This window comes from Scyliorhinus torazame, chromosome 5, assembly GCF_047496885.1.
Source record: "Scyliorhinus torazame isolate Kashiwa2021f chromosome 5, sScyTor2.1, whole genome shotgun sequence".
Taxonomy (NCBI): Eukaryota; Metazoa; Chordata; class Chondrichthyes; order Carcharhiniformes; family Scyliorhinidae; genus Scyliorhinus; species Scyliorhinus torazame.
In genome coordinates, this window is record NC_092711.1 from 306986782 (window position 1) to 307008856 (window position 22075).

Genomic DNA, 22075 nt, shown 5'->3' on the forward strand with positions numbered 1-22075 from the left:
CTTGTGTGGTGCGAATGTAACTTGCCACTTGTGCAGCGGCTCAAGGAGCCAACTCATCATTACCTACTAAAAGCTGGATGGGCAATAAATGCTGGCCTGGCCAGTGAAGCCCACATCTCTTGAATGAATTTAAAAAAAGGTCTCTCTCTTATGGCATCCTGTTTCCATTTGGACCATTTTGCAAGTGTTAATAGTCTCTCCTCATTCTTCCGCCCGAAATATATGCACAATACACATTTAAATAAAGCTGTATGTGTGAGATTTGCTTCCCTCTGTCCCTGGGGAATTCCCTGAGGAGCTGATTGACATGATGAACGAGAGCCTGCGATGTAGATTCAGTACATGAGCAGAGATTTCTTGCCCCTGTTTGTGTGAGAACCTACAATCTTAATTCAACCAGCTTGGCTGGACCAGGACTCGTAACTGGGGAGGAACACTTACATGAGTTGGCAGGTAGATGTCGTAAACTGTTCCCGAGTCAACATCGATGGCATGAAAACCCGAAGTGGATCCATAGATTGCCTTTAACCTCTGACCCTCCTCAACTGTGAGGTCCACTGACAGCGGCTTATGCGAGAGAGATGTAAAAGACTGCAAGACAAGATATAGTCAAAGTATATTTAGTGGCCCAGTAGTTCGATGCTACTGCAGTTCAACAACCAGAAATATCAACAAAATAGACAAGCCATTGCCATTTGTCAGCACATCTGAAGATATTAAAGATGCATCAATATGCGTAACATAATTGCAGTAAGCTATCTCACCCTCCTCCTTCATATGTTATCTCTGATCAAACTTTTGGCCATCAGTTCTAATGTCTCCTTATGTGGCTCAGTGCCATGGTTTGTTTTTATAATGCACATTGGGACCTTATACTGCGGAAAGGTGCAAAATAAATGTACATTGTTGTTGTACGGCAGCCTAAATTTAAGAGCTTCCACTTCTGAATAGGCCGCTTCTGCCTGTCTTCAATGAAACAAGCAACCAGGCTGCTGCAAACTTCTGTCCAGGCTAACCATGGATGAAGATAAAATGGTAAAAGTTGCTGCGCCCCGAGGCACTGTGGGGTTTTCCAGTCTCCGCCTGAACCAGCCGGGTTCCCCCCCCCCCCCCAATGTCTGGGGCATGGTTTTAGTGCCTGTGTGTGTGAATGTTGGAGGCAGCCAGAATTGGACTCTACGATACCACCATGAACGGTCATTTCTGAATAACGAGCTGGAGAAGGGCGATATCACATTGGCAATCAACGCGAGTCAGTACGTTTAGGGGGGGAAAGGGCAAAGGAAAAACATGGCACTGGCAAAAGATAACACATTGTTGACTTGAGCATGTTCCTCAGCACAGCCTTTGCTTCGAAATGACGGTCTAAGATATGACTGATTTAATGCTTAATGCATTTGTCTGATTTCCCTCGGCTATCTTTATGGAGACATTAACCCAAATGTCTCATGAGGGACAACCTTATTGCCATAACACAAAAGAATATCCAGTTACTAAAAAGCATACAGAAAATTAAGAAAACAATCAATCTAATTAAGGCGATAATCCTTTAATTTCCTCTTTATTTCTGTATCAGGTCGCACCCCACCAACACCAAGAGGTTTTTTTCATTAACTAAATGTAAGGAGAGAACTGGCTCAGTATACTCTAAAGCCCTTCACAGCCAATGAAATATTTTCGAAGTGCAGTCACTGTTGTAGCACAGAAAGCTCAGCAGTCACTGAATAGTGTCACTCAAATGATGAGCAGGCTGACTGTGTTTTGGTTGATGGGAAATGTCAACCAGGATAGCAGAGGGATAGGCTGCTCTAATGTGAATAGTGCCGTGGGATCCTTTTCATTCCTCTGAACAGGTTTAACATCACATCTGAAAGCCGGCACCTCCGGTAGTGCAGCAGGCCCTCAATGCTTTACCGTCAGTGCCACACTACATTTGGTGCTGAGGCTGCGGAATTTACACCCACAATTTTACGAATGAACGCAATCGCTGAGGTAAACTAGCAATCAAAACTACAACTGCAACAATAGCTGTATTCATATAGCCCCTCGCATTAATGGTGACATGGTAGCACAGTGGTTAGCACTGTGGCTTCACAGCTCCAGGTTCGATTCCCGGTTTGGGTCACTGTCTGTGTGGAGTCTGCACATTCTCCCCGTGCCTGCGTGGGTTTCCTCCGGGTGCTCCGGTTTCCTCCCACAAGCCCCGAAAGACATGCTTGTTAGGTGAATTGGACATTGTGTACCTGAATAGGCGCCGGATTGTGGCGACTAGCGGCTTTTCACAGTAACTTGATTGCAGTGTTAATGTAAGCCTACTTGTGACACTAATAAAGATTATTATTGTTACAAAGCAAAGTCAGACACTGAGCCTCATAACCCGATGTCAAGGCAGGTGCCCACATTCCTGGTCAGAGAAGCAGGTTTTAAGGAGGAGGAGTAGGATTAGAGAGAGAGAGAGAGAGGCAGAGGGGGTTGTGGAGAGAATTTTTCAGCCTAAGTAGACAAAGGCACAACCACTGATGGTGAAGAGTTAAACCTGGAAATCCTCAAAAAGGCAGAATTAAAACCCATAGCACATATTTAAAAATTCAATCTCAATTTGTAAATAATTGAATACATTAAAGTGTGAAGTGTTTTTGTTGGTTTAATTTTCAGCATGAGCCAATCTAACTTTACCTTATTTAGGATGCTATAAATTATTTCTCAATTAATATCAATGCTCAATGTGTTACTGCTAAACTAGACGCTTCACTGTTGAGGCAAATTTCTCTCTCTTTGGTTTAGGTTATACATTATGCAATTTTATTGGTTTCTGTAAAGGTTGCAGTTTAACAATCTCTGACTCAGCTCAGAGATAGCTGGGGCTCCAACAGCCCGAATATTCCATGTGTGAGTGGGTCTTGCACTCGTAAGATATTTGTGACCGAGTTATCTGATCAAAGCTCCATAGGGAGTTCAACAACCATCAATAAACTTCACCTGGCAAAAATCCCAACACGTTGCTTCACAGAATAATCAATACATTCTCCTGTTGGTCTATAATATATTAAACCTGCTATGTATGTCTCACACTACATGACCTGGGCACCACCATACTGCCACGTCCACAGCTGGACACATCTACTGCTTGGTAGAGCTTTAAATAATAATATTAATAACAATCTTTATTGCCACAAGTAGGCTTACATTATCGCTGCAACGAAGATACTGTGGAAAGCCCCTAGTCGCCACATTCCGGCGCCTGTTCGGATACACAGAGGGAGAAGTCAGAATATCCAATTCACCTAACAGCACGTCTTTTGGGACTTGTGGGAGGAAACCGGAGCGCCCGGAGGAAACCCACGCAGACACGGGTTGAACACCGGCCTCCACATTGCTGGAGGAGGCGCTGACGACAAGGGGACTGGAGAAGGGGAAAGTGTCAGCGGTGTACGGAGCTATTCTGGAAGAGGATAAGGTACCACTGGAAGGGATCAAAGCAAAGTGGGAGGAAGAGCTGGGAGAGGTTATAGAGGAGGGGGTCTGGTGTGAGGTGCTCCAGAGAGTGAATGCCTCCAACTCATATGCTCGGTTGGGGCTGATACAGCTGAAGGTGGTATATAGAGCGCACCTCACGAGGGCGAGGATGAGACGTTTTTTTAAAGGAGTAGAAGAAGTGTGTGAGCGTAATCACGTTCATATGTTTTGGTCCTGTCCAAAGCTAGGGGAGTACTGAAAGGAGGTTTTTAGGGTAATTTCCAAGGTGGTGCGCGTGAAACTGGACCCGGGTCCCCGGGAGGCCATATTCGGGGTGTCAGACAAGCCAGGGTTGGAAACGGGTGCGGAGGCAGATATCATAGCCTTCGCCTCGTTGATCGCCCGAAGGCGGATCCTGCTGGGATGGAGAACAGCCTCTCCACCCTGTGCCCTGGCGTGGCGGGGTGACCTGTTGGAATACTTGACCCTTGAGAAGGTTAAGTTCGAACTGAGGGGAAGCTCGGAGGGGTTCTACAAGTCATGGGCACTATTTATTATGCACTTTCAAGAACTGGATAACATCGAACATTAGTTGGGGGGGATGGGTGGGAGGGTTGGGGGGGGGGGCGGGGGGGGAGGGGGGCTGTGTGTATTAAGGGTGACTATGGGTAATCCCTGATTCCTTTTTGTCATTTGTTTATGTAAACATGCGGGCTGATGTTTGGAGGTTGGTGGGAGGATGGGATGGTTGTTATTGTTATGGAGATTGACATATCTGTTGCTGATTATTGTTTATAGTTGGTGGGTGTAAATTCAGGAGAAAATGTGAAAAAGGAGGAGAATAAAAATCTTTTTTTTAAAAAAAGACACGGGTTGAACGTACAGAGTCCACACAGACAGTGACCCAAGCCGGGAATCGAACCTGGGACCCTGGTGCTGTGAAGCAACAGTGCTACCCATCATCTTCGAGCTGAGATTTCCACAACTATTCCTGCAAAGTTAAGAGTGGAATTTGTCTTTCCAAATTGTTACGGCACCCTGGGCTAGTGTGCGGTCACTTCCAGCCCCACATGCCCCACATAAGCAGATCCCACACGACTTTGCGATCTGGGTCCTGCCCACAATGGGCTGAGCCCTGTCGCGCACAGCAAAGTGAGTTCAGGAACCCACTTAACCCCGGGCGATAGGTGCCACCCAGCATCTATCGGCCTCGCCGTGGAGACAATGGCCGGATGCTGTTCAATACTAGTTTCCACAAATGGGGACCAGGCGGAACGGTGCCTGTGGGAGTCTCCCAGGCGATCGGAGGCCCTCAGTGGTTGGCTTCCAGGCAGGATGGCTCTCTGGCATTGCTGCTGCTACCAGGGCATCATGGTACTGCAAGCCTGACAGTGCCACCTGGGTGCCAATCGGTCACGGTCAGGGTGTCCAGGTGGCACTGCCAGGCTCAGAGGGGCACTGCTAGGGTGCCAGGCTGGCAGTGCCAACATTCCCAGGTGGCATTTTGCACACACCGAGATTGGGTCCGCGGGTGCCCTACCCATGTGAGGGGTACAGGGGCTCGATGACCCCCTTATGGGTGAGTTGGGGTTTTGGGCGGGTCTGGGGGTTGCATCGGGGGGGGGGGGGAAGGGGCAGGAGGTCGAGAGAATGGACTCTATTTTTATTTAGTTAGATTGTGCCCTTTTGTTTCGGATGAAGGTTCTTGGAAAACCTTTCTTCACAGCAGGCTTGCAGATTAAGGTCTTTTTTATATCCTCGAGTGGTCTTCTCTGTAGTTTCATTCATTCACAATGGGCGTGATCTAATGGCCACACTGCGCCGGAAAAGCAGTTCACCATGGCACAGCGTGACCGATAAAAGCTGGGAGACCCCGTTCCCGAGATCTATCTGGCACGCAACACCTCGTGAGATCCATCGCGGTCTTGCGAGATATTGCAATGTAAATGACGCCCATTGTGGGCGAGATCACTTTTTGGCAAATCCGCATATTAGAGTGAGGCATGTCGGCTGACTCTACTGTGCAGATTCTCGAGGTACCCGAGGCTCTGAGATTCATCCCCTTCACTGCGGAGACCTCGGGTGAGAGCCGTTCAGCACTAGTCCCCACATACGGGGACCAGATGCAACGGCACTTGTGGGATCGGAGGCGCCCAACCGCATGCCCTTTGTGCAGGGTGGTGCCCTGGGCAATGATGGTGACACCTGGGCACCCTGGCAGTGCTAGCCTGGCACCCTGGCAGTGCCATCTGGGTTCCAGCCTGGCACTGCCAAGGTGTCCAAGTGGCGCTGCCAGCTGGCATTTTGAGCGATCGGGCCGGGGGATGGCCTGCCGCTGGGCCTGGGTGAGAGCCTGGGCCTGGGGACCTTCCCATAGTGTGTTCAGGCTGCGGGGGCGAAGTTGAGATCAGAGGCCTCAGAAATCGGGACGCCATGTAAAAATGGGGTCCCGATCTCTCGTGACACTGGAGAGTTCCGGCGAGCGAAGCTCTCTGCTGTACAAAACGGGGCTATGTGCAGCCTCCCGTTCCTCGGTCAGGCCCCTTATACAGCGCGGGTTGTGTTGAATAGCCGTGTGTTTCTCGACGCTCGCTCGGGGACTTTGTTCCCATTTAGCTGAATCGCGCCCTACGGCTCCAGTTTCCTGCCATTCTCTCACATGAAGATAATGACCTCTCAGTAAATGCCTTTGGTCCATGTAAGGGCCTTACCACCATACATTGATACAGGCATTAAACATTCCACTTATAAGGTCCAAGAGTTTTTAACCTGAAGATATTTGTCTTTGTGAAAACAAAGAAAAATTGCTGTCCCACTGGAAATGTTTGCACTGGGATTTGCTACCTTATAAAAATGTATCCTGGGCAGTAAGTGATTCATTCTTGAATTAGCTGATGTTTGTTTATTACGATCAGCTGGAAATGGATGTAGCCTAGCATGGTTGTTATTTTTTAAAAAATTCATGGGATGTGGGCATCATTGGTGGGGGTGGGGGGGTCTACATTTATTGTCCATCCTGGAGGGCATTTAAGAGTCAACCACCTTGCTGTGGATCTGGAGTCATGTGTAGGTCAGACCAGGTAAGGACAACAGATTTCCCTCCCTGTGAACCGGATGGGTTTTTACGACAATCGGCAATAGTTTCATGGTCACCTTTGGGCTTTTAATTCCAGATTTTTATTGAATTCAAATTTTATTATCTGCCATGGTGGGATTCGAACCCGGGGGTCCCCAGAGCATGGTTCAGGGTTTCTGGGTTCCTAGTCCAGCAACAACACCATTACATCACTGCCTCCCCCTGAGACAATGAGGTAATTCTGGCCATAATATCAAGAATCCCAGTGGTTGGTATTTGTAGTGACATTGCAAAGCTTCCTTCCCGGGTATCTTTTATAAAGATTGAGGTTGGTAGCTCTTAGATCAGGTGGGTAAATGGTGTTGGAGTACAGTTCAGCCATGATCTGACTGAATGGATTCAAGGGGTTAAATGGCTACCCCTCTTCCTTACGCTCCCAGGTTGCTGCAAATACTAAGCAGGTCGATTAGTATCTGTAAAGAGGAAAAGTAGGTCATCATTCCGAGTGCAGACCTGGGCTCTGTACAATATCTGGAACAAGAGTTTCTGGCTGGTGAAGGGCTGCAATTTGTCTCTTCTCATTAGAGATAGTAACTGACCTCCTGAATGCTCCCAGTGTTTTCTGATTTTAATTTCGGTTGTCAGCATGTATCGTTTATTTGTACTTTTAATTGTGTTCACTTCAAAGTGGTTGAAGGGAACCTTTCCGGTCATGTAATAACAATAATAATCTTTATTACTGTCACAAGTAGGCTTACATTAACACTGCAAATGAAGTTACTGTGAAAAGCCCCTAGTCGCCACATTCCGGCGCCTGTTCGGGTACACAGAGGGAGAATTCAGAATGTCCAATTCACCTAACAAACACGTCTTTCAGGACTTTGTGTGAGGAAACCGGAGCACCCGGAGGAAACCCAAGCAAACACGGGGAAAACAGGCAGACTCCGAACAGACAGTGACTCAAGGCGGGAATCGAACCTGGCGCTCTGAAGCAACAGTGCTAACCACCATGTTACGTGCCACCCTCTCATGTTGGAGCCTTATTCCTATTAAGAGACTTGGATTTACAGTTAAGATACGTTTCACTCTGGCTGTGTTAATGCTACTTTGTTCGAATTTGGATGAACATAGTTATTGTTTTTAAGACTTCAAGGTCAGTACTGTGTTCATGTTCTGGTCCACGTCTCAGCAGCAGACTGCCACGGTTAACCTAAATAAACCGGGGAATTAATTGACTTAAAGTGGGACATTTCGAAACTAATATCTTCCTGGATCCTGGGCAGCTAAAAATGGAACATCAAGGGATCAAAGTGAATGGCGTGCTGAATAAGTAGGTCATGAACATATGACATGTGACTGTGAGAGAATGTTAAGGCTTTTCTGTGGAAAATGTTTACAACAGTGCTTCATCATTAATGCAATTTGTCATTAAGAATAAATGCTGGATTTGCTCCAAGTATCTGCATTCACCAGCCAAGGTCAAAATATGTTTCAGTGCATATAACTGCTGCGTCCCCAGTCACTGTGAGGAAGGCCAGACACCAATAATTTCAGACACACGCATAGTTGACATGACATCACAGCACACCCATGTTTATCATCACCCACTCACAGCTTGGTTACCTCTCATGTTTTATTGGCCAATTGATCCAGATTGGTCATCTTGTAGCTTAATGAAGCCAAGCAGCTGACAATTCCCAGGCCTGTGTTATTGCTGAGAGACTCACTGGAATTTCTGGCTGAATAACTGCTGTAACCTGCTTTGCTCCTGCGATTTATGTGCAGTGAATTGTGAGCATGAATCTGCAATTTGCAGTATAATGCCATGTCAACCTAATGCTAGCATTGTTAACTCTTAGGATGTCATGATATTCAGATAAACATCATGGTGCAAACACTCATACATACTGATGGACAGATCAACGGACCAATCAACACACACGCAACATCACAGCCAATCACAAGCAAGAGCACACGCACTATACAATGGGGAACACCACAGTTCCCGCTCATTCCAGCAGGAGACAGCTCAGAGCACAGAGCTCACAGCAAGCCACTCAGACATACATCATGTGCTGAGTGCCTCTCGAAGATAGTGTTAGGGCTGGGTCCACAGGTTAAAGGGTAAAGAACGAACCACAGTCATAAGTTAACAGATGTTGTTATTGATAGTAATAAAACAGAGTTGTACCATCTGCAACCGTGTTGGTTCGTCTGTATAGCGGAACACCCAACACGACATAGGACACGGGACACCTTTGCAAATTGCACTGGTCAATCCTTCGCAGTTGCATTAACGGGTTTCCACGTGAAGCATCTTACCTTAAACGCCATAAATTTATGGTATGGTTTTGGGGCCCAAGCGTAGACTTCAACAGAATTCTTCAGAGCAATCACCAAGAACTTTATTCTTTCATACTTCACTGTTAAAAAAAGAACCAAACAAGTTAATGTAGCCATCAGGCCATTTTAGAATCATACATCAAAATTCCGCAGATAATTAGGTCACATTATAATCACGGAGTTTCAGAACAGATTTAATCATATTGCTCAGAAGTAGGTAGACCACTAGCCTGAGCAGCTAAGTTTAGACTTCGATCTGATACGACGGAGTTGGAACGGAGCCTTTTGCTGACATTTGCAGCTCAGCACTTGTATGGCCAATGCTGTGGTCAGTCACAAACCAATTTCTCAAAAGAGTCCTGGGACAGGTTCTCTGTGTGCCAGTTTGTGCATTTTGAAAGTCCACAAACGACCAGCCGATCCAATCTGGTGGGTTTCCATTGCAGAATGAGTGTTTAATGTTAGACCCTTGGATTGATTGGATTACAAGCCATTATCTGTCAGCATTGCACAAACATTCAATCGCTCCACCACCAACGAACAATGACAGTAGAGTGTACCATCTACAAGATGCACGGCAGGAACTCACCAAAGTTACTGAGGCAATACCTTCCAAACCCATGACCATGACCATCTAGAAGGACAAGGGCAGCAGATACCTGGGAATGTCACCACCTGGAGGTTCCCCTCCAAGTCACTCATCAACCTGACTTGGAAATATATCGCCGTTCCTTCACCGTCACCAGACTCCTAAATGACCCTCTTATGGACTGATTTCATGAACACTACACCCTGTATGCTTCATCCGATGCCAGTGCTTTTGTAGTTACATTGTATATGTTGTGTTGCCCTATTATGTATTTTCTTTTATTCCCTTTTCTTCCCATGCACTTAATGATCTGTTGAGCTGCTTGCAGAAAAATACTTTTCACTGTACCTCGGTACACGTGACAATAAACAAATCCAATCCAATCCAACCCAATCGCTGGGGTCAAAAGACTGGAATTCCCTCCCTAACAGCATTACGGCTGTACCTACGCCTCAGGGACTGCAGCGGTTCAAGAAGGCAGCTCACCACCACCTTCTGAAGTGAAACTAGGGATGGGCAATAAATGTTGGTCTAACCAGTGACACCTACAGTTCACTCATGCATACACGAGTATCTGCTGTTATCATGGCACCTTTCCCACTGCTGTCATTGCATGTGACAAAGAGATTTTAAGCTTTCTTCGCAATTGCAAACCACATTAGAATGCTCAAGGCCTGTTAAGCTCTACACAGAGACTTCATTTCAATTCCACGCTCAATATTATTTATTTAAAGTTATAAGAACACTGTGAACTAGAAAGTGCGGCAAAAATTAGTCACAGATACTAAATTGTTTCATGTTTTCAGTAGAGACTATTCACCAGAACTAGGTAAATGTGTTTTGAATATCATCTGCACTTATGATTTTCTCTTCACCTCCACTGTGCTAAATTTAGTTGTGACCCACTTCAGGCCTGAAGCTGAGTGAATCAACACATTTTAATTCTACCTATCAGACACAGTGGCTCGGAGTTTGCTCGGAATGGTGAATTGAATCAAGAACACAAGAAATAGGATCAAGAAGAGACCACGGGGCCCATCGAACTTGCTCTGCCAGTCGATACAAGTTTGGGCTCCAACTCCAATTTCCCACATGCACCCTTTAATTCCTGAGAGAGCAACGATTTGACTATCTCTGCCTCAACGACGGAGCACACATAATCCTCTGGGGTAGACAATTCCAAAGACTCGCAATCATTTGAGTGAACCAATTTTCCCTCCTCCCAGTCAGCATTCATTCTCTCACTACACAGTATAAATATTTTCCACTTTTTATATCTTTTAGCTTTGACAAAGGGTCATCCGGACTCGAAACATTAGCTCTTTTCTCTCCCTACAGATGCTGCCAGACTTGCTGAGATTTTCCGGCATTTTCTCTTTGGTAATGCTCTGGGGACCTGGGTTCAGACCCCACCACGGCAGATGGTGAAGTTTGAATTCAGCAAAAATCTGGAAGACTAATGATGATTATGAAATCATTGTCGACTGTCGTAAGAAAGGACACCTGGGGCGAGATTCTCCGACCCCCCCCCGCCGGGTCAGAGAATCGCCGGGCGCTGGCGTGAATCCCGTCCCCGCCGGTTGCCGAATTATCCGGCACCGGAGATTCGGCAGGGACGGGAATCGCGCCGCGGCGGTTGGCGGGCCCCCCCCCCCCGCGATTCTCCGGCCCGGATGGGCCGAAGTCCCACTGCTAGAATGCCTGTCCCGCCTTGTTACTGGCGGGACAAGGCGGCGCGGGCGGGCTCCGGGGTCCTGGGGGGGGGGGGGGGGCGCGGGGCGATCTGGCCCCGGGGGGTGCCCCCACGGTGGCCTGGCCCGCGATCGGGGCCCACCGATCCGCGGGCGGGCCTGTGCCGTGGGGGCACTCTTTTCCTTCCGCCTTCGCCACGGTCTCCACCATGGCGGAGGCGGAAGAGACTCCCTCCACAGCGCATGCGCGGGGATGCCGTGAGCGGCCGCTAACGCTCCGGCGCATGCGCTGCCTGGCAATGTCATTTCCGCGCCAGCTGCCGGGGCACTTCCGCCAGCTGCCGGGGCGGAAATCAGTCCGGCGCGGGCCTAGCCCCTCAAGGTTAGGACTCGGCCGGACAAGGGGCGGATGATTCCGCACCTTTGGGGCGGCGCAATGCCGGACTGATTTGCGCCGTTTTTGGCGCCGGTCAGTGGACATCGCACCGATACCGGAGAATTTCACCCCTGGTTTCTAACATCTTTCAGGGAAGGGAATCTTCCATCTTTACCTGGCCTGGCCCCCACTGTGATTGACACTTAACTGCCTTCTGAAGTGGGCAATTAGTTCAAGGGCAATTAGGGAGAGGCAATAAGCTGCCCTCTGAAATGAGCAATTAGTGCAAGAGCAATTCGGGAAAGGCAAAAATTGCTGGACCAGCCAGCTGTGCACACATCCCATAAGAGAATAAAAAATAAAATTTTGCCAAAACCCAAACAGAGGCTTTGATGTGGCCACGTCTGAATACTGAGAGTGGTTTTTCCAAAACTGAAACTAAAAACCTGCAAAATGGCTGACCTGACCTCAGCCCCAACCACTCTCTGACATCACTGTTTTCTTAAAGGTACATTGCTTAAACATCCATGTCTTAAAAGTACTCTCACATGACACATCTATTCCTTTACAGTCCACGGTTCTTTATATATTTGTTGCTTATCGATATTAAGAGGAGTTATTCCTTCGGCCTAATTTTCCAAATGTAAATGCAAGGCTCATTTCTCCCATGATAAGCACGGGGGTGAAAGGTTACCGGGGTAGGTGAGAATGTGGGGTTGAGGCTACAATCAGACCAGCCATGATCTAATTGAACGGCAGAGCAGGCTGGAGGGGCCGAGTGGCCTGCTCCTGCTCCTAATTCATATGTTCGTCTGATTCCCAAACTGGACTCTCCTCGACCCCTTTCCGAAATGTGCAGCCTTGAGATCTTTTCAAGTACCTTCAAATTTATTCTTTCTCTGCTCAGAGTATTATTATCATGACAAAGTTCTGGGTGCCTTGGATAGAAGAGAGGTGGAAACCATGCTGTTGCAAACTATGGTGGCACAGTGGTTAGCACTGCTGCCTTACAGATCCAGAGATCCGGGTTCAATTCCAGCTTTGGGTGACTGTCTGTGCGGAGTTTGCACTTTCCGTGTCTGCGTGGGTTTCTTCCAGGTGCTCGGGTTTCCTCCCAAAGTCCAAAGATGTGCAGGTTAGCTGGATTGGCCATGCTAAAATTTCCTCTTAGTGTTCTAAAGGTTTGGTGGGGTTACTGGGTTACGGGGGATAGGGAGGAGGCCAGGGCTTAAGTGGGGTGCTCTTTCAAAGGGCCAGTGCAGACTTCTGCACTGTAAATTCTAGGATTCGATGATTGATCGACTATTTATACTATTGACAGGGACGGACTTGAGCAGGACTCCATGACAACTCTTCTCCCTCAGGTTCCAGCTACATGTGATCTGACATCACCTGATATCACCGATGATGGACTCTGGTCATTAGCACAATACATATTAACCCTTTATACTACAATCAGGTCACGGATGGCCAATTACTTGGTGAAGCTCAGTGGTGAGGGTAATTTAATGTAACTTAGAACATTTAGGTACCCTGCATATGAGCGGCATGGTAGCAGAGTGTTTAGCACTGTTACTTCACAGCACCAGGGTCCCAGGTTCGATTCCAGGCTTGGGTCACTGTCTGTGCAGAGTCTGCACATTCTCCCTGTGGTGCTCTGGTTTCCTCCCATAAGTCCTGCAAAACATGCTGTTAGGTAATTTAGACATTCTGAATTCTCCCTCCGTGTAGCCGTACAGGTGCTGGAATGTGGCGACGAGGGGCTTTTCACAGTTGCAGTGTTAATGTAAGCCTACTTGTGACAATAAAGATTATTATTATAATTGTTATTAGCTTGTGGCTCAAACTCAGAGGTGGTCAACGTCACTACATTTACCAAATTGTTAATTAGTAAGTCTTCTGATAAATTAGATCATACATTAAGGACACAGGCAAGTGATTGTGAGTGAATCTATTCTGCATTTAGAGCCTTACGTGATTCAGAAGTAGGGCAGTAACATTGCACATTCAATTCCAAAACTTATGCCTCCTGGCTCGCAAGACTGTGGGGACTGTCAAAACTTCCTTATAATCTCCACAAGTGCATCTCAGCAATTAAAAACGAACAATGACTATACAAGGCTTTGGTCATGAATTATCAGCTCAATGTGCCTCACTGGATAAAAATGTTTCACAGAAATAATTCACAGCCAAATCCCGCTGATCTGCTTACATCTTTTCAATCTCTGCGTGGAATATGAGAGATTTGTTGGCAATATTGATTCAGTGAACCACACCAGCAAAACACAGATCCATTAGTTTATAAATTATGCTCTGCATCAAGGATGAAAAAAATTCCAAAGTGTTTGAGGTAGACTGAATTGGGAATTCTCTGAGTTGATAGCAGGATAAGATGGTTTCCTGTTCTGCGGGACGCGGATTGAAGTGTCAAAGAGGTTAAGCATGGTTGAGTGCAAGCCCTGCAACATTGTCACACTGACGTACAGGCCCAAATCCACAGCAAATGATTAGTTCACAATTCTGGTCTGAAAGTGATGGAGCTGGCAACATTTGGGATCGCATTCGCGTGCCTTCACTCAATGCGGCAAGAATTTGGACTTCGGCTGCAACAGTAGCAACAGAAATAACAATTTCTGCTTTACACCCACATTAAAATGTTGCTGTGCAAATCCAAATTCAAGAGCCGCTCTTACTTTAGAGTGAAATCTGAATCTACTTTTCATTGGATCAGGATCGTGCATCACAGCCATTCATTGTCCTTTTTGCTAGATCTTGGAAGAGTTGGCCGGGACACATATTTAAGGTGATTGGCAAAAGAACCAAAGGCGACATGAGGAAAAACTCTTTCCCGCGTTTTCCCGGTCATGATTTGGATTTCATTTCTGACAGGAGGGTGCAGGCAAATTCAATTGTATTTTTCAAATAAGCACCCGAGGGGAAAACATTTGCAGGGTATCAGGGTTGAGTAGAGGAATAGGATGAGCCAACTTGCTCTTCCAAAGAGCCATCACGATGGGTCAATGTCATGGGCCATACCGTGGATTTTCTGGTCGCCCTCCGCAGCGGGTTCCCCGTCGGCAGAGGCAGCCCGCCAATTACTGGTGGGTTCCCTGCAAGCGAGCCATGGAAAATGGCATTGTCTTCCACCGGCCAATGGCGGCTGCCTCACCCACCAGGAAACCTACCATTAGGGATGGGGAGCAGAAAGTCCAGGCCTATGGCTCATCTCAGCACCTCCCACCCAAGTTATTTCACATGGGCCTGCAAGTATTTATCTAATGCCCTTCGGAAAGTTACTGGTCAATCTGCTTCTACCGTCTGTTCAGGCATTTCAGTCCAGATCACAACAAACTTGCTGAATTAAAAATGGTCTTGTACCAATTATCCCATAACTTTGTATCATAAAAACCAGGTACTACCGTGTACCGAATACGTGGAGTGGTGTGAAAACTACAGCAGATTAAAATGTAGCGATATTAATCTTAATTGATGAATTAAGTACTTGTCTGAAAAACAACAAAGGTAGTTGTAACGGATTTATATTTGTATTGGTCAGCATTAGAAATGAGGTATAGTTTTAAATGGGTTTAACTTAATATTTCAGTGCCTGGAAGGGTAAAACCTGGAGTTATAATCTTTATTATTGTCTTACATTAACACTGCAATGAAGTTACTGTGAAAAGCCCCTAGTCGCCAGACTCTGCCGCCTGTTCGGGTACACAGAGGGAGAATTCAGAATGTCCAATTCACCTAACAGCACGTCTTCCGGGACTTGTGGGAGGAAATCGGAGCACCCGGAGGAAACCCACGCAGACATGGGGAGAATGTGCAGACTCCGCACAGACAGTGACCCAAGCCGAGAATCGAACCTGGAGCTGTGAAGCAACAGTGCTAACCACTATGCTGCACTAGATTCATGCTTTATAGGTCTGTGGGGTTTGTTCAATTCAAACTGTGGTTCTATTGTGCTGAGAGACATGAAGAGTAAATAAAAGGCAAAAGCACGTGGCAGTTGCTTAGCAAATGGGGGCCTCGTCAGGTAGGAAGGCTTTTTGCATTTAGTTTTAGCTGGATATATTACAGTTGAGGGTGGTACACTGGGGATTGAACATCTCTCAACTCTACCCGGAGAAGAAAGACTGGACAGGACAAGAGAGCTGCAAAGAGGCAGGCTTCCCAAAGAACCAGATGCAGCCCAGATAACGAGGGAATTGAGACAGGAAGAATGTCTTAAGAAGATTGAAGTTAAGAGAACAGACACCAAGGTCTTATTCAGGAGTTTTCAAGGGAGAAGCAGACAAAATGTTGTGAGTGAAAGAGACAGCTGCAGGAAACAGCGCGAAAGTGGGAAAGCAGACTTCAGCGGTAAATCAAAGATTTGATGCCACTCCCATAGAGTCTTGAAATTGAGAGTTAAAGCAACTGTAAATAAGACCATAAGACATCGGAACAGAATTAGGCCACTCGGCTCATCGAGTCTGCTCCGCCGTTCAATCATGGTTGATATTTTTCTCATCCCCATTTTCCTGCCTTCTCCCCATAACCCCTGATCCCCTTATTAATCAAGAACCTATCTATCTCTGTCTTAAAGACATTCAGTGATATGGCCTCCACAGCCTTTTGTGGCAAAGAGTTCCACAGAATCACCACCTTCTGTCTGAAGAAATTCCTCCTCATCTCGGTTTTAAAGGATTGTCCCTTTAGTCTGAAGTTGTGTCCTCTGCTTCTAGTTTCTTCTATAAGGGGAAACATTCTCTCCACGTCCACTCTATCCAGGCCTCGCAGTATCCTGTAAGTTTCAAGGAGATCCCTCCATCATTCTTCTAAACTCTAAAGAGTACAGACCCAGAGTCCTCAACCGTTCTTCATACGACAAGCTCTTCATTCCAGGGATCATTCTTGTGAACCTCCTCTGGACTCTCTCCAAGGCCAGCACATCCTTCCATAGATACGGGGTCTAAAACTGCTCACAGTATTCCACATGGGGTCTGACCAGAGCCTTATATAGCCTCAGAAGTACATCCCTGGTTTTGTATTCTAGCCCCCTCGACATGAATGCTAACATTGCATTTGCCTTCCTAACTGCCGACTGAATGTGCACATTAACCTTAAGAGAATGGTGAACAAGTACTCCCCATCCCTTCTGATTTCCTTTACATTTCCCCATTTAGAAAATAGTCTATGTCCACATTTCTCCTTCCAAAGTGCTCTTAACTTATTTAACAGCCTCCTATGCAGCACCTTGTCAAAGGCCTTCTGGAAATCTAAATAAATCACGTCCACTGGTTATCCTTTGTCTAACTTCCTTGTTACTTCCTCAAAGAACTCGAACAGATTTGCAGACATGGCCTCCCCTTGACGAAGCCATGCTGACTCAGTCGTGCACTTCCAAGTACTCTGCGATTTCATCTTTAATAACGGACTCTAAAATCTTACCAATGACTGATGTCAGGCTAACCGGCCTATAATTTCCCATCTTCTACCTCCCTCCCTTCTTAAACAGCGGTGTTAGCCACTTTCCAGTTCTCTGGGACCCTTCCTACCTCCAGTGATTCCTGAAACACACCACCAATGCCTCCACAATTTCCTCAGCTATCTCTTTTAGAACCCTGGGGTATAGTCCATCCGGTCCAGGTGATTTATCCACCTTTAGACCTTTCACTTTCCCCAGAACCTTCCCCTTAGTGATGGTCACTGCATTCACCTCTGCCCCCTGATTTTCCTGGAGCTCTGGCATCCCACTGGTGTCTTCCAACATGAGGACTGATGCAAAGTAACTATTCAGTTACTCTGCTATTTCTTTGTTTCCTATTATACTTTTCCAGCCACGTTTTCCAGTGGTCCAATGTCTATTTTTGCCTCTCTCTTACCTTTTATATACTGAAAAAACTCTTCCTATCTTCCTTTATATTACCAGCTAGCTTGCATTCACATTTCAAATTCTCTCCCCTTATTGCTTGTTTAGTTGTCCTCTGCTCGCTTTTAAAGGCTTCCCAATCCTCTGGCTTCTCACTAATTCTCGCCACTTTGTATGCTTTTTCTTTTTCTTTTCTGCTGTCCTTGACATCCCTCATCAGCCATGGGTGCCTTGTCTTCCACTTAGCATGTTTCTTCCTCCTTGGGATGAATTTCTGTTGTGCCTCCCGAATAACCCGCCAAAACTCCTGCCATTGCTGTTCCACAGTCTTCCCTGCTAGTCTCCTTTTCCAATCAACTCTGGCCAGCTCCTTTCTCATGTCTTTGTCATTACCCTCATTTAATTTTAATATTGTTACATCTGATTGCAGCTTCTCCCTCTCAAACTGCAGGCTAAATTCTATCATATTGTGGTCACTGCTCCCTCAGGGTTCCTTCACCTTATGTTCCCGAATCAAGTCTGCCTTATTACACATCACCAAATCCAGAATTGGCTGTTCCTTAGTAGGCTCTGTCACAAGCTGCTCCAAAAAACTATCTCTTAGACATTCCATAAATTCCTTTTCTTGGGATCCACTACCAACCTGATTTTCCCAGTCCACTTGCATATTGACGACACCCATGATTATTGTAATATTGGCTTTTTTACATGCCTTTTCCTTCTCCTGATTTATTTTCTGCTCCACATCCTGACTACTGCTAGGGGGCCTGTACATAACTCCCATCAGGGTCTTTTTACCTTTGTGGTTCCTCAATTCTACCCACAGAAATCCTATGCCTTCTGATCCTATATCGCTCCTTGCTATCAATTTAACTTCATTCCTTACTAACAATGCAACCCCTCCCCGCTTTGCCCATCTCCCTGGCTTTCGATAGGATATATATCCTTAGATATTTAGATCCCAGACCTGGTCCTCTTGCAGCCAAGTCTCTGATGCCCACAACATCATACCTGCCAATTTCAATGTGCGCAACAAGCTCATTTACCTTTTTCCGTATATTGCACGCATTTAGGTACAGCACCCTCAGTCCTGCATTGACCACCTCCCTTCTCACACTTATCACCTTTTTTGGTCTGCCTGAGGGTGATGTTGTTCTCTTATTTTCGTTCTCTATTTCCCCTTCAGTTACTGTACCTTCTAAGCTAACATTCTGGTTCCCACTCCCCTGCCATACCTAGTTTAAATCCTTTGTACAACAGACAAGACAAAGATTTTGAAGGGGTGTTGAAAATACTGGATTTGTTGATAAAAGTGGAACAGAAGCTTTGTTTAAAAGAGTCATTTAGACAATGTGGACTGGATTCAGAATGCAAACCGCTGATGGAAAGCATCGTTATGGAAAAAGATTTTAAGGTATGTTTTTTGGGGGAGTGGAGCTTGGAAACTCTCCTGTGACAATCATCTGGTGTGATTCCGAGGAGAAACCTATAGACACTAACTTGGGTTTAGAGCGGGGTGTTTGATTTGACACAGTCAAGCTGTGTGCTTAAAGGGACTTTGTGTTACTAAGACCATTGTATCTCAAGATATACTGAATAAACCATGTTAATCTTAAAATCTGTGTATATTGGTGATACCAAGGGGAGGTAAAGGATTATATTGTAATCCTGCTTTAATGGTTTATAAATGTTTTTTTTTCTTGTTGTTAAAATTAATTAGCGGTCCTGTGACTCCGTTCCGCCACATTTTCTAAAAGATTTAAAGTTACTGTTTTTTTAAGCACAGGTTCCAGTCTGGGATCATCCTGACCAATTATAACACCAACTGGGATTGCAACAATTAAAAAAGCAGGAATATGGTAGTCACCTCCATTTGCATTGGAAGTGGCCAGCAATGAGGGATTCACTGAGCATAATTGGTGTTTCCAGAGGTGGGACAGGCAACATAAATCTTCAAAAACAGAAAAGGCTACAACCCAAAGCATTCTCGACCAGTACATAATCAGCACCTACCAACTTTATAGTGGACACAGCCTTCCAAATCTCCAACTGAGACCCAGCCTTGCTTTTTTTCCACTTCAGGATCATTATGCAAGATCTTGTTCCGAAGCCATGACAAGTAGTAAACCCGCAGCTTGTTCTTCTTCCCTGTGGGATGGAACAGTACAACAATGAACACTCATGCCCCGAGGCTGGTCTACATCTTACACATGGGATTCACTCCTGAAAGACTTCACTGGGGAAACGTCTGTGAAGGGAAGTAGTTGGCATCTTTATGCATTGCACAGTGATCACCAATGGTCGACTACCTTCAAAAGTAGTGCAACCACACAAAGATATTCTAGATGTATTTTCTACAGCATCTCCAGGGGCACTGTTGGGGCTTCCTCTTGCGCATGGCAGCCATCACAGGACATTCCTTTCATAGCCTGGAATGACTGTCACCAGGAAATTGAGGCACAAATTGCACTGGTTATGCTACAATCACGGTGTGTTGCAGTTCATGCAGAGCCTGTGTTGCTATGGCGACATGCCTGCATGTTGTAGTCTAGAGCTCCCAATGTTCTGTCCATTACATGGCTGACCAGGCATCTCTTCCTCTTTTACCATCTGCCATTGGCAGGCATTGGAAGAATTTGAAGACCGATACAAGTCTGTTTGGCTGCGTTATGAAGCATCTCCCTGGGCCATCAAGTCCTCGAGTGGGTCTTGAACCCAGAGCTTCTGGCACAGAGGCCACCCAGTACACCGCATGGCCTCCAAACATGATAGGGGTAGCACTGAGCAAACCATGCCACAGTGTAAATAGAGCAGATGCTACAGTAACAGAGGTAAGGCTTCCACGTCTGTTATTAACTGGCTTCAAATCTATCTATTGACTATTGTAAATTAGTGATTCTCCTATTCCATATATAAGTGCACCACAGGCATTCAGCAGACTGGTACTGTTGTAATCTCAGTATTAATGCCATTCAACTCTGCCCTTGTACAACCAAAAAGCTGTTGACTTCACGTTTGCCCAGTTACATTTGCCCTGTACCCAAAATTGTGATTTAGAATTTAGCCCAGGAAAGCTGCATTAAAGAGGAAACTAGATAAAGACACGAGGGGGGAAAGGAATAGTAGGTTATGCTGATGGGTTCAACGAAGGGGAGTGGAAGGAGATTTAAGTGGAGCCTAAATGCTGACATGAACCAATTGGGACTGTCATAATATATACCAGTATATCATGGTGCAGACACACACACACTGATGGACACACAGTGGGACCAATCAGCATACACAACACCGCAGCCAATCACCAGTGAGAGCACACGCACTATAAAGACAGGGGACGGGAGAGTTCCCGCTCTTTCTAGTAGCAGCCAGCTCGGAGCACAGAGCCCACAGCCTGCAACACAGACATTCACCATGTGCTGAGTGCATCACCTGGTTAGGACTAGGCAAGGGGCAACAGTTAAAGCTGGTATTGCATTTACCCACAGTTCAAGTATGTTAATATAGTTAACCTTATAATAAAATAGAGTTGCACCACTTCCAGTGTTGGTGACCTGTTTGTGATCCAGAACACCCAACACATCAGGGACGACTAGGCTGCTCTGTTCTGAAAAATTCTACGGGCGGGATTTTATGGCTTTTGGGTTGGGTGAACAGAAAATGTGTCATCTTCTCACTCCAGCCCTCTCAGCATAGCCAAGCAAGCATCGGATGGCCAATGGGTGGCTTTCTTGTGAGAAGTCAGCCAGTTAGTGGTGTGAAGGCAGGCTCTGCACCCAGTCGAGTAACTAGGCCAGGGCATCGTGGGGGAAGAGGGGTTCTGCCGTGAACAGGAAGTTGGTGACAGCCACCAATTTAAAGGCCCCCTCCCCTTTCAATCTTTCCCATGGCAGGCTTCATTGCATTGAATAACATGAAGTCAAAAAACATACAGACACTGGCAACTTCACGAAGGCATTTACTTCCACCCTTGTGCCACCTCCTCATGCCTGGTGTAAAGGACGCCCAAACCTTTTCCTGTCTGATGCCAGAGAAGTGGAGTGGGCAGCGAAACATCGAGAAACAATTGGCTGTTCAACAAGCTCAAGCTCAAACAGCTTGTTAATTGGTTGCCTTAAAATGGCTGGGGGGCTTCTGATTTCAGAGCCAATCGCTTTCCGAAATTTCGGAAACTGGCGTGAGGATATCTGATTACCGACCCAACGATATCATGCTGTACATTACAAACACAAAGGGTCGGGTTGGCACGCCCGATTTGCAGCTATAAAATTGTGCCTCCTTGTATTCCTATGTAAACTTTCCTGTGCAGAGGAACCATTTTCTGGTAACTGCCCAGACACTCACCTACGTCATTCTTCACTGATCCCAGACGGACTGACTCTAATGCTCAACATTAGCATCTGCCCACACCTGCTGTGCAGGGTACTGGTTGTATATTTCTGAACACATGGCTGAAATCAGGGATAGTGCGAATAATAATAATGTTTTATTGTGACTAGTATGAAGATACTGTGAAAAGCTCCTAGTCGCCACATTCCGACACCTGTTCGGGTAAGCCAATTTGGGAATTGAACCCGCACTGCTGGCCTTGTTCTGCATTACAAACCAGCTGTCTAGCCCACTGAGCTAAACAGACCCATAATACCAACAGGTTAAAAAAATATGATTTCCAGAATTCCTCTTCAGCAAG

General features: G+C 46.2%; 1 protein-coding gene across 2 annotated transcripts in view; it reads right to left on the reverse strand.

Annotated features, from left to right (window-relative positions):
* The window catches only part of LOC140421291 (mitogen-activated protein kinase kinase kinase kinase 4), a 404363-nt gene that overhangs the window by 45380 nt on the left and 336908 nt on the right, over positions 1-22075 (reverse strand). For both annotated transcript variants that reach the window (XM_072505898.1, XM_072505897.1), the window contains 3 exons: positions 19402-19536; positions 8855-8955; positions 442-591 (listed from right to left, as the gene is read on the reverse strand). In XM_072505898.1, the coding sequence (XP_072361999.1) occupies positions 442-591; positions 8855-8955; positions 19402-19536 (386 nt within the window). The remainder of the gene's footprint in view (positions 1-441; positions 592-8854; positions 8956-19401; positions 19537-22075) is intronic.